The 13170-nt window shown below is 38.6% G+C and overlaps 1 protein-coding gene across 2 annotated transcripts in view; it reads right to left on the reverse strand.

Moving 5' to 3' along the window:
• The window catches only part of LOC122571599 (tyrosine-protein kinase Drl), a 104103-nt gene that overhangs the window by 65983 nt on the left and 24950 nt on the right, over positions 1-13170 (reverse strand). The window contains exon 2 of one of the 2 annotated variants that reach the window (XM_043735557.1): positions 1188-1315. The exons of the other annotated variant lie outside the window; for it this stretch is intronic. Within the exon in view, the coding sequence (XP_043591492.1) occupies positions 1188-1315 (128 nt within the window). The remainder of the gene's footprint in view (positions 1-1187; positions 1316-13170) is intronic. 2 annotated transcript variants of the gene reach the window in all.

Here is a 13170-nt window from a genome sequence, read left to right on the forward strand (position 1 = left end):
GTTTCAGAGGGTTTCAGAGGGTTTCGACGGCGCGTTCGGTTTCCTTGGTGACCGAAGGGAATGCAAAACTGAACCGCACAGTTTGTATCAGCCACCCTTTCTCCCACTCCCCTCGAATACTGCCTGTTTGTATTTCATATTGATAGAGTATTGATACAGCCCTCGTGTAGCCCCTCCACTCGACAAACTCACCCCTTTGCCTCACCCCTCTGTGAACCATCGTGACGAACCGTTACTACCGGTCCCGGGAACGTAAACGAGCATGCCGTGAGTTACCATTTCGACCGAGTCACGTGTTTACTTTATTCCGCATTGTTGCACCTCGCTAATGGCCGGTGCGAGCATTTTCCTCGGCTGTGCCGGGCTACGTGTACCGTTATGCGTGTCTCTAGTCGTATCCTGAAAGGCAGTTATAACCTGCACCCACAATGGATGGATCTCTTTTAGCGAATAAAGCAAGAGGACCGAGATAAAGCACGAGTGCGCGAGAGGAAGTGGATGAGAAACGGGATACGAGAGAAAGGGTGGTGCGTTGAAACGAATGAGGCGAACTGTCCAAGTCTAGACTCTGGACACACCTAAATATCCTAGTTACCTTTGGACTAACGAAAATTTAGTCCGGTACATTTGGAACGAAAAGCACAGAGGGAAAGAGAGAATTTTCTATACGTAGCTTAAGAGATAAACAATGATTGTAACGTACGTCTATTCGCGATCGTAGTATATTAGCGGACACGTTTAATATGCAATATTAGTCCAGAAGAATAAAAATATTAAAAACGGTTGCTAGATATCGAAGTAATGTATAACTGGTACAGTTTTTAAATATGTAATGTTGCTAAATAACTTGTTAGTAATTGTTATATACCTTGCGTTCGCTACGTCTGCTTAGACCGTGAACGTTCATCAATATGATTAAAAGAATTACTTTACCTAGTAAATGATAAAACAAATATCATACCTCGGATATTTTTACATTTTTGCGTCTTTAAATCTTCCATAAGCGTATAAAAATCATCAGCCTACTCGCGATGAAGCGACTCGTAATTTTAAAAGGGTAATAACTGCAATTAGTTATAACTCAACGTAAGAAATTACGATTACGATTTCATGCATTCGTTCAAAGATTCATGCAAACGTAATACATTGATACATTCCATCGATATAATTATTATCGATATACATACTGGATGTCCGGCAAGACTCTGCCAAGAGAATTCGAGATCCGCGATGTATGCAGGCACAGGCACAACGAAATTCATCGCATACGTATTAACCACTCCTTCCCTGACGTAGTATAACTCAGCTTCGAGCCCTGAAAGCAAAACAGCAACGCATATCGATCGGTTGATCAATTATGAAGAGGCAATACCCGACTACACATCAACGATAGAGCGAAAGTTTCCGTTCTAAGTACATTTGTCTTCGTGAATCGACCGATCATAGGACACGTGTAAAACTCCCCATGCCGAGGACATTGACCAGAATACCGTTTAAAATATACCTCCTGTACACGGAGCAAGTTACAAGTACGAGAAGAACCTTATTAATTTTATAAGTCGTAATAAATTTTAGTTTAAATTGCTTCCCTAGCTTCGTTAAAGTTTTACAGCTATCGTATTTATTTTCGTTGTATGTACGTTATTGTGGTTGTACAGATCGGTAGATGCGAAACATCTTTTCTTCCAAGTTCGAATTTCACGACTTAATATCATCTGTTTAATTTTACATTACCAATTTTTATGAAAAAGCGGAGAAATGTTTAGTAACGTGTATAATATATATCGAAGGCTAATAAGATTTATGACAAAAGTACAATATTATAGAAACTCATTGTCAAAGTTTCACGAATAATCAAAATATTTGTATGGTTTTTAAAATAGAAATTTGAACTAGGAGAAATGTTATAAAAGTTACTGATCTAACGTTTGGGAATGATTATGTAGAGACGTACATTTCACACACGTACTAATGATAATACTACGATAATAATATCTAACGATATTTTAATAATAAACTAATTATAACGTTATTTGTGCGAAACAGTCAGAACTCTGAACCAAAGTTTGATGTTGCGGAATCAAAAACATTCGTATCGCGAAACGAACATGAAATAGAGGTGTACGGAGGATTAACGTTACTCGTTGCTCTTTTTATTATTATTCTTAAGTTTCCCTCGACCGTTTGCTTTCTTTGTGTTTCGGTGTTTTCCTGCTGAAGCTCGAATGAACATACCACTAATGCGAATATATAAACGTATAATATAAAGCGTTGCAAGTAAACAGTCTCGGAAATATAAATAAAAGTTGATGGTTTAGGAATGTAGAAAATGTTATCAAACTGAAAAACTAGCGTTGTTTGTATTCTATAGAAGTAATTTACATGGAAGTGCGATAATAACAGGATTATTAACTTTAAGGAATCAGTTAACTGCTAAAAACGGTTGATTTTGAAACATATGCCATTATATTCGCGTCTTACCTTACATAAATTCGTCGTATGCGTTGATAAGGAAATATGAGGCGTGTGTCGTGGTTAGATAAATGACGTTAGATCATCTTAAGTAGGTTAACATAAGACGCGACTAGGGCAGAACTGGTAATCCGGCACCATTCTGCGTACTCCTGCCAGAGGACGTGGGGTGCTACGAAGGTTTCTTCCACGCGTAAAACGAAAAGAAAAAAAAAGAAAGAAGAAAAAAGAGAGCAGAGCTAGCACGAAGATGTATATTAGTCAGAGTCGTGTAATTTTATCTTATATTCTCTTATTAAACAGTTTACTCGCCTTAAGCGATAGGGTTTGATCTCGAAAGTCATCCTTATCAAAAAGTCCTACAAATATTTCACTTATTAACGTGTTATCGTCCACCTAAAAATACACGTAAAATACAAATCACGTTTATTATTACAAGATTACGTTACGATCACCGATAGAATACGATTTCGCAGCCAAAGCTCGTACAAGCCGAAAGTATTAAACTAATGGCTTACCGGTATCCATGAAACACGCGTAGTACGAACGTTAATTACAAGGTGTCGTCTAAAAGGCTGTAACAAATCACCCGTAGTTCTGCTATCCAGCCAAGTATAATCTAACACCGTGACGTGTAATTACACGACAAGGGTAAATAATCCATTCAAAAGTTGCGCGGCTCAATTTTCAGTTTCTGAGCGGTAATTATCCAGGCAGAATACCGAGTTACATTTAATCTACGTCTCATTTTATCTCTAAGCCACGGCAACAACGATCCTGGGCGCTCGAGCGGATTCCAACCCGCGTCCTTGACACTATCGCTTCGCAAACAATCCGCTCCTGCTAGAAACTTATCCAGCGATTACCGTCGCTACGTTTGCCACGCGATAAGATCGTATCTTGAGGGTATACACTGCGAAATAACCGTGGGTATTTCACAGACGGATTTTCTAACGCGAATTCACCCGAATCTATCCTCTTCTTCCCTCGGTGTTCCACGGTTTTATTTTCTTTTTCTCTTTTTTCTTTTTTTCTTTTTTTCGGTTTTCCCGTTCGTCGCGCGTCTTCTGGATTTTGGATCGCGATCTACGAATTCCTGAAGGAAAGCTGGATCCTGCACACGTTTCCCGTCTCGTTCACGGAAAATCTCGTAGACAGAATAGATACACGACGATCTGAATTTCCTCGGGCGATCGGTACGTCATCCGTCTGGCTTCACGTACGACTAAGCAATTCGATATCACGCTCGCGACAAGCCCTTTCGAATAAGTATGCATCTCTCTATTCGTATACACGCGTATGTGTTCGCGCATTCCTGCGCTCATAGGAGAAAAAGGTGAGCGATAAGATACCTTTAAGGGTAGGAAATATTCTGGATCTGGAATACGTGTGCATTCTCGGGCAGAGAGGGCAGAGAGGGCAGAGAGGGATGGAAGAAGGAGAAAAACGATTCTAAAATCTGGTCGATGTAAAGCACGTCCCGAATGGACTGTCTTTTCGTAGAATATGAATCAGATGATATTTCTCAGTGAACAGTGTTATCGGATACGCTCCCCGCGAGAATAATTTTAAGCAGTTTAAACGACAGGATTTACGTTGAGTGCAACGATTTATATCCAGCTTACGATACGAACGCAGTTACGAGTCCAGTTTCAAGATTAGCTTTGAAACGTAGGGTTTTGATGAAGTTACTTTTATATATTACTTTTTTAAGTATTCCTGTCTTTCCCTGCCCCGTCCAGAACATGAAGAATACTCTCGAATTTTCAGATCGTTGTTTCCTATGTTCGTCACATTCTCAATAGCCGAGAGTATCATAAACGCGAGTATTATCAGCGACGCGTAACGGTCGAGTATCCCTCGAAGGAAGTTTCGCGATCCTCACCTAATTGTTTCACACGTTCGTCAAAGTCTAGTAGGTATCGATCATCCTCCTTCCACCAACGGCGTCGCACGGTACTACACGAGTGATGCCCAGCGAACACGCTGACTGGATTTTTCTCGCGTTCGGTGAAAACCAGTCAGGGTGCATGTTTCGCAGATTTTCGCTTGAAGCTTGCGAGCTCGGTCGAGTCCGACAAGGCTAGTCTCCTATAACTTTTCCATTGGACATATCTCAACAATCACGTTTATGCGGTAGAGCGAATCAGAGCCATCAGAGCGAATAATTCATTTGTCTCCAAGCAGACGTAAAACAAAAATCATTTGCTCTTCTGTCGATCGGAGAGCGTAGGTTTCGTTCGAGGATATAAATTGTTCGTATTGTCTGAGCATTTAGTGATAGCAAATCGCGCGTTCATCGATTCGTGAACCTTGTCTCAGCAGCTGGAGACAGGAAGCGTTCGAAAACTTCTCATTGTTCAGACAAAAACACCCCTTTGTGTCGTTTGACAATTCATTAGTCGGAACGTTCGCTGCTCTCGCGAATAAGTTACCCAGGGTTAACACGGCGAGTAATAGGTACAGTGTTATCGTTATCGGCCACATGCATGCACATACACCATCGCTCTTAGGTAACTGTTTTATTTAAACGATCAGCTATTTCTCAGTAGGTTTAGCTATAGCGAGCCGAGAAATTGTTGCGTCTCATAATCGTTGTGTCACCCAGGCACAAAGTGCTGCAGGAAGCAACTTAAACTACAAAATTGTAGACTGTGTCGTGAGTAAACTACTGGTTCGTTAGGAGTGAATTCTATCGTATAGGGTGGTGATTTGACAGGCTTGCAGGTGCTAATTTGTGGAGTAACACGCAGCGTCGTGACTTTGCGAATTCTGCACCGTAGAATTATTCTGTACCGCAACAATTAGATATCGATAATACATCTTTAATTAAACGTGAGAATTAAACTTTTAGTCTTTACACGGAATTTGATGGTACGGATAATACATAGAACGCACATAGTACGCGAAAATATTTACAATGTCCAAGTCCTATTCATTAAATTATATTCATAAAAATATGAACTTGCATAAACATCCGACCTGTCTACCGACGATCAATGTTAGAAATTGCTAAATTTCGATGGAAAAATATACGTGGAGAAATACATTTGACAAGCTGAAACAATTATAAGCGAAGAAATTTTATATCTTTCAAGTACGTATGATACTTCCTACAAGCTGTGTTCGAATTTATTTTAAATACTCTCTTTTCCTTTAAAACAATCGTTCGTAATATCTTTCTATTCCTATTAAAATATTAATTTACTACTACCGAATATACTATTGTAATAGTATAGTCGACTGTTTGTTACAGAACTAAGAATAAGTCTGACTTTAAACAGACTGTTACTACTGCCGTTTCTTCAAAAAGATCACGTTTCATATCCTGCACGTAGTAAATCTAGCTCTGAAGTTTCCGAATCGATATTTCAAGAAGAAAACTTGAAAGAAAGTAACGTTATCTTACAAAAACCTTCATAATGTTCCGTGATTTATTGCAGAACGTGAAAACGTAACATGAACGAAGAAAATATCGAACGGAACTGTACATATGTATGCGATATATACAAGGTACAATGTTGATACAAGGCGAATATGTAGAGGATAATACAATTAATATAACTATTTTAGGAACAACCTCCAAAAAATACATTTGTGCAGAAAAATATTTAAGATATTTTAATTACCTGTAATTTTCGATAGTTTGAATATACGTACACGCGTACGTTAACGTTATTCTCTATTTTTTAAATAAGATCGTTTCTCGTGTGTGTTACATAGACACACGTGGTAGTGCGTAAAATGATCCGATCGAAATCTTCGTAATCTTCATGGAAAAGCTGTATTCCATTAAATCCACGCTCCATGTATCATACAACTTGGAACGAATCGTATTTATAACGCGATATTCAATATAATTAGCTTTACATTTTCCGGATATACGAGTGCAGCGAAATATTAGTGAGCAGATTTAAGGCGGCATAGTCGAAGGTAAACGTAATAAGAGAATTAAGCAACTTTCTACTTTCGTGATGCGTCACTTGCCAACTGAAAGACCAACACTGAGATTCATTGAGCATCAAGTTGATCGAATTAATCTGTTAGCGTTTCCATTTCATCCTGACGTATTCGACGATGAATTTTGCTCTTTGCACGATCGGCGCAACACCGTTCGCATCGAACCATCCCTAAATTAATCGTTATTTCTGATATTTACGTTCACATACAATTACATGCCTAAATCGATGACCGATATATATCCATCGAGAATGAGCATTCGGAGATGCTCGCGTTTATGACACGTTCGGCTATTGAGAACGCCATGGACGTAGAAAACGAAAAGCGTCGCTACAATTACCGAAAAGAAATCGACCTGAGTCCTAATGTCCCGACTCGATATAGTCTCTTATACCATGAAATTACCTACGAAACGTGTAAATTGTGTGAATTACCTACGTGTGCCGTAAAATTATCCACGAAAACCCTCTTCTTTGTGTTCCTTCGAGCGGAACAATTATATCTAATGCTTAATAGCAGTTAAACATCATAAATACTCGGTTGAACGTGGTACAAGCATGAGATATGCGAAAGCTTCTTGCATATATCCTGAAACATAACATATTTTCTTAATCTTCTAATCGCACAATTTTCTACGCAGCTTTTATTTTTCTATTTATACCCTATAACATTTTTACATTAATGCGTAATATTTGATCGACAATAACCGATTACCGATGGAAAAAATCGGGTTTTAATTTTCAGAATCGACAGAACAAATCTTCTTCTAAAGGTAATGCGCCGAATCTTATTTCAGATCCCAGCAGAACCAACCGATGAACATTAATTGACCGAACCATTGTTGAACAAGTCGTATTTTCTAATCAGCGTTAGAAATTCGTACTCAAAGGCTCTTTCTCAGATCACGTAAATCGATCCATCTATTTTCGAACACGAGTTAACATTGCGAAAGTACACGACACAGCAAATGAATTCACAAACGTTTTATTCGAACGCGTATCGCACGGTAGGACAAACGAGGCCTCATAAAAGAAGTTCGCCGTGATCGAAGCTTAAATCTTGGCACACGCGAGATGTCTGAATTTTATAATTTCATTTAGCCTCGAGCGGATTTTACACGACCAAAGTAGCCGCGCCTCGAGATACGCCCGATGCAAAATCGTCGACATATTTACACGTCAGTTTATCAGCTGGATCTGTCCGGAAATACCTGGAGGAATGCAGCACGCGTAAAAGTAAGAACAGGGGTTGGTGCACGTACAGATGCAACGGTGGCGCGAAAGCCAGTTGGGGGAAAAATGTGCGATTGCGTGGCACTGTTCCAGCACCGTGGAACGCGACACCACGTACAACACCAAAGGGATGCGAAAATTAGCGATGGGATCAAGTTCGATACGTTGAATCCGAATCAAATCCAATGTTTCTTAGGTATTTCTAAGAAATACGAATGCACAAAAAATGAAAAAATGAAGAAATACACAAAATATCCATGGTGTATAGTGCTTTCTAGAATACTTGATAAGTAAAACAATTTTCTACCGGGACTCTACTATTTTAATTATATCTCCAAAAATATGAATTATTCGATGTATCTACCAAGTATTCGATCTTCGTAACCTGTTTCCGAACTCCGAACGTCACAGTGGGTACTTGCAAGCCTCAAAAATGCGCTTACAAGTACCTCGATACTAGAAGAGTCATAAGAATCTGAAAAGCAGTACATAGTGGATATAGTCGATTATTGAACGAGGCTGTAGAATTAGATAATGCGCGAAAATTTAGTGGCTTTCGATGATATCAAGAGAAATGATTTTAAGAGAAATCTCTTTTTCGAAATGCTTGTACAAGTTCGAATCCAGACGGCCAATGTTTGAACCTACCTGCGACGTACTTGAGCCCATTACTAGCGAGGATGTGTTCGTGCGGCCAAGAAAATATTTCAACAAGATATATCTTAGGTGATCCCTCGAGGAACACGTGCAGCTAACTCAGGTGGATTAAGTTCCACAATGGCGGCTTCGAGCGAGCAACAAATGGACACAATCAAGTCCCGGTCCTCTTATGAAACGTTCGCTCGCGTTAAGTTACCGAGATTATGGCAACTTCTTGTTCAACCTTCCATTCGTATGCTTTTATCTTGGAAGAATCCGTTTGTCTTTGCCAGGAATAAGAATTGGCCGTTGCGAGAGTAGCGCGGCGCCTGAGCAGCTTAATAGAGATGGGGTGGATGTTCTTATCTGGTAAGATTAGCAGACAAAGTAAGATTGCACCCTCGTCATCGTAATTGATTGCCGTAGTAGAGATATCCACTAACCAGGATTACCGCTAATTACCGTGCGTTGTGTGTGATTAGTTACTAGTTCAACGATACCTTTAATCAATGATTGTTAAAAATAACTTGCACAGTGATTCATTCTAAATCGAAAATATTCCATCATCTCGTTCACTAACGATTCGCGATTGTGTTGAATTACGTTTCATGCTAAATTACTTCAGTTCGGTGTGATAGATTTCCCTATTAATTACTGTATATTCTCGGATTACTTTTTGTTTTTGTACAAGGTTCGTGTAACTTTTTTTTCAGCAACTTTCAACAACGTTCAAATATAACAAACGTGCAGAGAAACGATCGCTAACATTTTCCCTAGAACCGTATACATTGATACATCGCGGAACTGTAAGTGATGCGATAAGTTTGTTTATTGTTATACTATTTAGTATATTTATAAAACACATAAACGATTTTATGTAACGAACAAAGATTTAAAAGCGTGAAAACAGTGATCAAACGGTACGGGAAGTGAATACAGCTAAACAAATCTATGTCGTGATAATTTGTAACGATATTTCAATTCTATTATAGTAAAACGGTTTCCTTTCTTTGGATCTGTTTAGTAATTGAATTCGTAAGTTCGCCGGACCGCGGTATTACAGGTTACCCCATAAATCAGCCCCTACGATAGAGCTCATTCCTTACGAACCAACACTCTGCCCTCCCCTCTGCGTTTGATCTCCGATTCGATAATTGCTTGCTTCTCTGTACCCAAAATTACCCGAGCAATAACATCTTCCTTACGCTCTCTTTACGCCGATCATGCGTAAATATTATATCAATTCTGATTTGTAACTTTATAACTGTACAAATGCGAAAAACAAAGCGCAAAGGATTGAACGTGTACAATGCACATTGTACACTGTTGCAAATAAGAAACTCTATCTTTTGATATATCATTTTGGTATTAAAGAGAGAAATTTTTAAGCCGTCTACCTACAGGCTTTTCCACGCCGCGTCTTTGTTCTTCGACGTAACAGTATCGAAGTCAAATCCATCAAACGCAAGTTTTTCGCAAATTTCTCGCAAGTACGTACCGATCGGGCTTCAGAGTGGGTCACGGAGCGATCTATCAATTTGGGTCTGAGATCGCGAAAGGAAAAATGCGGAAAAACGGTGGCCCTGTTCTGCTCCCGCGGGACTCGAGACGGCATATGGGCTAGAGGGTAGGAAACAAGAAGATAGGTTATGGGTTCCACTCGGGGAGGCGTCGATGGTTGCCTCTTCTTCCAGTGCTAAGTAGAAAATCATGTCTGCCGTATGAACAGGCAGCCACTACTGGCACTCACTGCGGACTACTAATGTCGAGGGAGTGGATGCATCTTAAATGCTCAGACCGAGTTAGACGATCCCGATGCATTTCGCAAAGTTACATCAAGGTAACGCGAACGCCTACAGTTTAATTCGAATTAGCAATTCTGGTTGACGCTGCTCCATGGTTGGAACTTCCCGAAATATTACCGCGTATTCCTTAGATTCATATCGATATTCTTCCTCATACCGTTTCTTGTTTTCGAAATTGCAAGTACGTTAGAACTTTGCATAATGTTCATAGTCTTTTCCCTTGCTACCTAATTTCGACTGATTGCGTTTATTTCAGTCTGACACAAACTCAAGACGTATTCCGAACTCATAAACAATTAAACATAGAATGATTACAACCGATAAACAATTTTTATTTACAACGTTTATTATTATTATTATCATTATTATTATTATTATTATTATTATTATTATTAACCTCATCTCATATTACTAAAGGTCTTAAATATCACTTTCGGATTGTAATACTAACGTCTCTTTAACGCTTCCTGACACCATGACAGCATCAAAGTTTCAATGCGTTATTAAATTACACGATATTCGAGGCAACATATTTTCTCATATTAAATAATATATATTATATAATATAATAAATATTAATCTCATCACAAATATAAACGATGCCACGATTAATCTTCCATTGTATTCAAAATATTACAGGAAGATTTATACAATTTTTGATAAGTGGTTTCATTGCTCGTTTCATCTCTGCTATTTTTAAGCAGCATTTTGCCAATTTACATTTCACGTAATATCAGCTTAAGTTACGAAACATTTGATATAAATTTCAATTGAAATTTCATTGTACAAGAGATACTGAAAATCTGATTCTAGCAATGCACAGTGTGTTAAATTAAATCAGCGCAACATACAGATCGATGTTGCATCGCAGCCTGATGCAACGTCAAAATGAGTTTGAAACGTACGGATATGACTACATGTAGGTTCGCGTAGCCACCTGTCTTTACGAACACTGCACGTTGCATTAATTTAACGGAAACGTATATGTATCTTACATGGTCTACGTAAAATTATGTTACACTGTAAAACGTGTACGTATGAATTGATAGTTTTAACGATGCTTACAGAGCCTTATTCTTTCCTTTGTATTTACAGAACGAATAAAAATTTCATAACAATTTACCTATTTAATTGGGAAATACGTTACTACTACCTTCTATTTGCCAGAGGGCTGTTTTCAGAAAGTGCCGCCATTATTCTTTCGAACTTGCTACATGTATATTCGCTGCGTTCGGATTTTCTACGGACTAACTTTAATAGCGCCTATGGGCTAATATTTCATTTTCAATTGTTTCGATTACCTTTTTATCGTTGTACAGGATATACAACAAAGCTCTCGTTTCGGAAAACTTGGCTTTCGATATTTATCTGGCAAGCATTCACACATTTGTGAATACACGATTTTGTCCTATATCGAATTTCAATTAAATAATCCTTCCTTTCGTAATAAACAAATAAAATCTATCGTGTTATTTCTCCGTATCGTATCAGTACTGTTAAATTGCAGCGTATAATATTCCAGCTAGTAGGTGTGATACGTCGAAGTCACAGAAGACACTCGCAAACAGTCCACGGTTTAAAATACATAATTTAGCCAGCGATTAAAATCGTATTCATACGTCAACTAAGACAATTAATCAAGCAAGAGGTTAAGTCGTATCTTTTTATTAATTTGCCCCTATTCGCACAGCAAAGAAAATCTATTGGTAAACGAAATAAAATTAAACCACCGAAAAATCGCCGAAATAAACGATGAATAAACGATGATTTTTTCAATTTCTGAATATATATTTTAGGAAATATACACACGCGTAGATACTTAATATGTGTGAACGATAAATTAACGTCAGTTAATAGAGTATATAGCTGTATCCGTTTCTGTTTCGTGGGATGCAAAGCAATCAAAATGACGGGTAAACACCTTTACATTTTGGCGTGTATTCGAAAAGCGAAGCCGGGAAGCGGTTCAACCCGGGTCAGGAGCCAAGGTAAACACATTAAGGACACAACATCCCTGGTAGGAAACATATCTCGGCCAATAGGGGAGCTCGATACGATACGCTTGATTACGACGGAAATTCGAAGCGTCTTGAGAATCGAGGGTGAAAAAATCTACGGAGGGTTTAGCACAGTCGCAGCGTCCCGGAATTAATCTAGCCTCTGTAAATTCTGTTTCCTTTCCGGTAGTTCCCTTCTGTTTATCCATTCGTAAGTGGAGACAATCGTTTCCTTCGATAGGAACGGGGGATCAAAACATTACGTTCTCCGTCTGTTTGTACGAAAATCTCAGAGAAGTTTGTCGATAAAGGCAAATGGTCAATTTCGGCGGAAAGAAAATTAACTAGATCGTGGCATTTACGCACGATTTATAAGAACAAATTATTGCCTTGCTTTCCTACTTATGTCATGTTAAAACGAAAGAAATATTTTGATCCCAAGCCTTTGAAGTTTGACTCGAAAGCTTTTTAGAAACTGTCAATATTTTACAAAACGTCGATATAAAACGTCTTAAATGAGGAAAATTAACGTGGTAACAAATAACGTTTTAAATAATGTTAATGTTCGTTGGCAACATTTTATACGCAGTATCAGCGTTATCCGTTCTAGGTAGATACCAATAAATATCTCAATTGTTTTAGTTTGTATTCACGGGGACGGGGCGAGAGGAGGCGTTAATGATAATATTACATAACATCATATAATTGTTAATAACGACACTCGTAATGTAAAAGTTGTTTTTAATGAGAAAGTTTCCGGATATGTATATATAACTCTGGGTCGGAGCTTTCTAAAACGTTATCTCTGTCATCAGTAAGATAATGTATTCCTTTCCTCTTATAATGCCACCAATCGGTGCACTGAGAAGCCTTGGAGGTTCGATATACACTCCTCTTGTTCGCAGACATTTATGCGATCGCGAGCCGTGATCTCGAAACTTTTCCGGAATTCCTCGATTCGCTCAACGAGGATCGACAACGGGCGAAAAGTTTCGTTGATTCGATGAAATTTAGTTACAGCAGGCAAAGTTTCGAGAAAACTATCGGAGTTTCCGTAACTGTTCG

The sequence above is a fragment of the Bombus pyrosoma genome, linkage group LG10, assembly GCF_014825855.1.
Source record: "Bombus pyrosoma isolate SC7728 linkage group LG10, ASM1482585v1, whole genome shotgun sequence".
In the NCBI taxonomy this organism is placed as follows: Eukaryota; Metazoa; Arthropoda; class Insecta; order Hymenoptera; family Apidae; genus Bombus; species Bombus pyrosoma.